Raw genomic sequence first — 2,071 nt, forward strand, 5'->3', positions numbered from 1 at the left:
GCCCGGGCGGCAGGGGCACTGCCCGCTGTGGGGGGCACAGGAGCGCGAGGTGGAGCCCACAGGGTAGCAGTCACACGGCAGGCAGGCGTCACTGCCCCGGGGGCGGTAGTGGAACTCCTGGTTGAGAAGGGGTCAGGGCCTGAGGTCAGAGGTCAACGCTTGCTTGGGGAAGAAGAACCAAGGACGAAGGGTCGAGAGAACAGTGCTCACAGGCCAGAAGGAAGCCGGGCCTCAAGTGAAACTTAAGGGAGGGGTCAGATGTCAAGGACAAAGGACGGCACTTAGGTCACAGGACGGGTAAAGGGTCAGGGCCTGAGTCAGGGGGCAGAGGTCAGCAGGCTGGAAGAGAATCACAAATCATGGCTAGGGAAGAGCTCCAAGGCCAGGGGTCAGGGGCCAGGGCCCCGGCACACCTTGCAGTGGCACCGCCCGTCAGTCTTGTTGCAGTTGGGGTCGAAGCCCTTGTGAACGTCACAGTTGCAGGGCCCGCAGGTCGGGCTCCCCCACCAGCCTCGTGGGCATTGCTGGTCCATCCTGGGGGTGCACAGCCGGGTGAGATGCCCCCTGATCTCCCAGCGCCCTCCTAACCCCCCCAGGTCCTCCCTGATCTCAGCCCCTGGCCCCCTACCTGTGCTCACAGTGCTGCCCGAAATAGCCATCCACACAGTCACAGGTGTAGCCGTGGGGGGCCCCTGGGAGATGCCGGCAGGACCCCTGGTTCTGACAGGGGTTCAGGAAGCAGGCGTCCACGCAGCCCGGGCCATAGTAACCTGCAGGTCGGGTCAGAGAGCTCAGGACACTGACCACAGGGCACGGGAGGGAGCGGCGCCGTCCTTGGCCTCCTCCTCCCCCTCCAGGCTCTCCGGGTCATCAGCCCCCAAATCACGCCCCCGCCCGGGCCCTACCTGGCCAGCACGTGCAGGAAAAGGTCTGCCAGAGGTCGTGGCAGTCCGCGTGGGGCGGGCACGGCCCAGACGCACAGGCGCTGTCCACGACACAGCCAGGTTCCACGTTCACTCGCTGCGCGGGGGGGTGCAGGGCTGGGGACCCCAAAGGCGTGGAGCCGAGCCACACCCCCTGTGGACACAGCTGGCCTGATGACCCCTGACATGCAGCTCCCGACCCGACCCGACCCCATGTCCCTAATTCAGCCCAGGGGCCCCTAGTGTGCTGCCCCTGACACTGACCTCTAAGGGCCTGTGACCATCGGAGCTGGACTCTTGCCTCCAGCAGCACAGAAAGGCTCGACTTGTCTGTGGCTCAGCCCCCCCCGCCCCAGGTGAAGGCAGCTGTTCAGGTCCCCAGGCCCTGCTCTCCCCACTCACCCCGAGGCCCAGGTCACCCCGTGCTGACCCCACCTGGACACAGCCGACCAGCCCCAGAGGAGCCTCCTCTTCGCTGCTGGCAGGCAGGCCTCCCACATGCAGTCGCTTCACTTTCAGGCCCTGCAGCTCACTCCCCACCGCCATGGTGTCCTGGGGGAGGGGGCAGTCAGCTCTGGGGAGGGAGAGGACCCCTACCCTACCCCCCGAGTCAATCTTGGCCTTGCCCTAGCCCTGCACACCATGCTCTGCTCCTTTGTGCCAGGGGAATGGTCTGGGAACAGCTGCTCTCGAGTATGGGGGCCTGCCGGAGCAGGGGAATGGGTCAGGAAGGGTTCAACTGGGCTCAGCCCTGGCTGGTGTGGCCCAGTGGATAGAGCGTCGGCCTGCAGACTGAAGGGTCCCATTTGATGCCGGTCAAGGGCACATGCCCGGGTTGCGGGCTCAATCCCCAGTAGGGGGCGTGCAGGAGGCAGCCAATCAATGATTCTCTCATCACTGATGTTTCTCTCTCTCTCTCCCTCTCCCCTCTCTGAAATCAATAAAAATATATTTTAAAAAAAGAGCTGGGCTCAGATAGGCCCTTTCTCCTGGACCAGAACAGACCCTGAAATCCCACGATTTGAGCTGGGAGATGGGGCCGGCGATTAGAAGGGTTTCCCAGAGTCCGGCAAAGTGCTGACTACCCAAGACCGGGCCAGAAATCCGGGAGCCCCCCTGCCATGGGGAGGGCTGCGGGTGGGCTCGGA

General features: G+C 64.3%; 1 protein-coding gene across 1 annotated transcript in view; it reads right to left on the reverse strand.

Annotated features, from left to right (window-relative positions):
- CELSR3 (cadherin, EGF LAG seven-pass G-type receptor 3) overlaps positions 1-2,071 on the reverse strand; it is a gene marked incomplete at its 5' end in the record, with an annotated part of 35,914 nt that overhangs the window by 25,655 nt on the left and 8,188 nt on the right. The window contains 5 exons of the mRNA XM_014538980.1: positions 1-117; positions 414-534; positions 629-770; positions 906-1,077; positions 1,359-1,475. The exon at positions 1-117 is cut by the window's left edge and continues 4 nt beyond it. Of these exons, the coding sequence (XP_014394466.1) occupies positions 1-117; positions 414-534; positions 629-770; positions 906-1,077; positions 1,359-1,475 (669 nt within the window). The remainder of the gene's footprint in view (positions 118-413; positions 535-628; positions 771-905; positions 1,078-1,358; positions 1,476-2,071) is intronic.

Source organism: Myotis brandtii, unplaced genomic scaffold (genome assembly GCF_000412655.1).
Source record: "Myotis brandtii unplaced genomic scaffold, ASM41265v1 scaffold207, whole genome shotgun sequence".
NCBI classification, from domain to species: domain Eukaryota; kingdom Metazoa; phylum Chordata; class Mammalia; order Chiroptera; family Vespertilionidae; genus Myotis; species Myotis brandtii.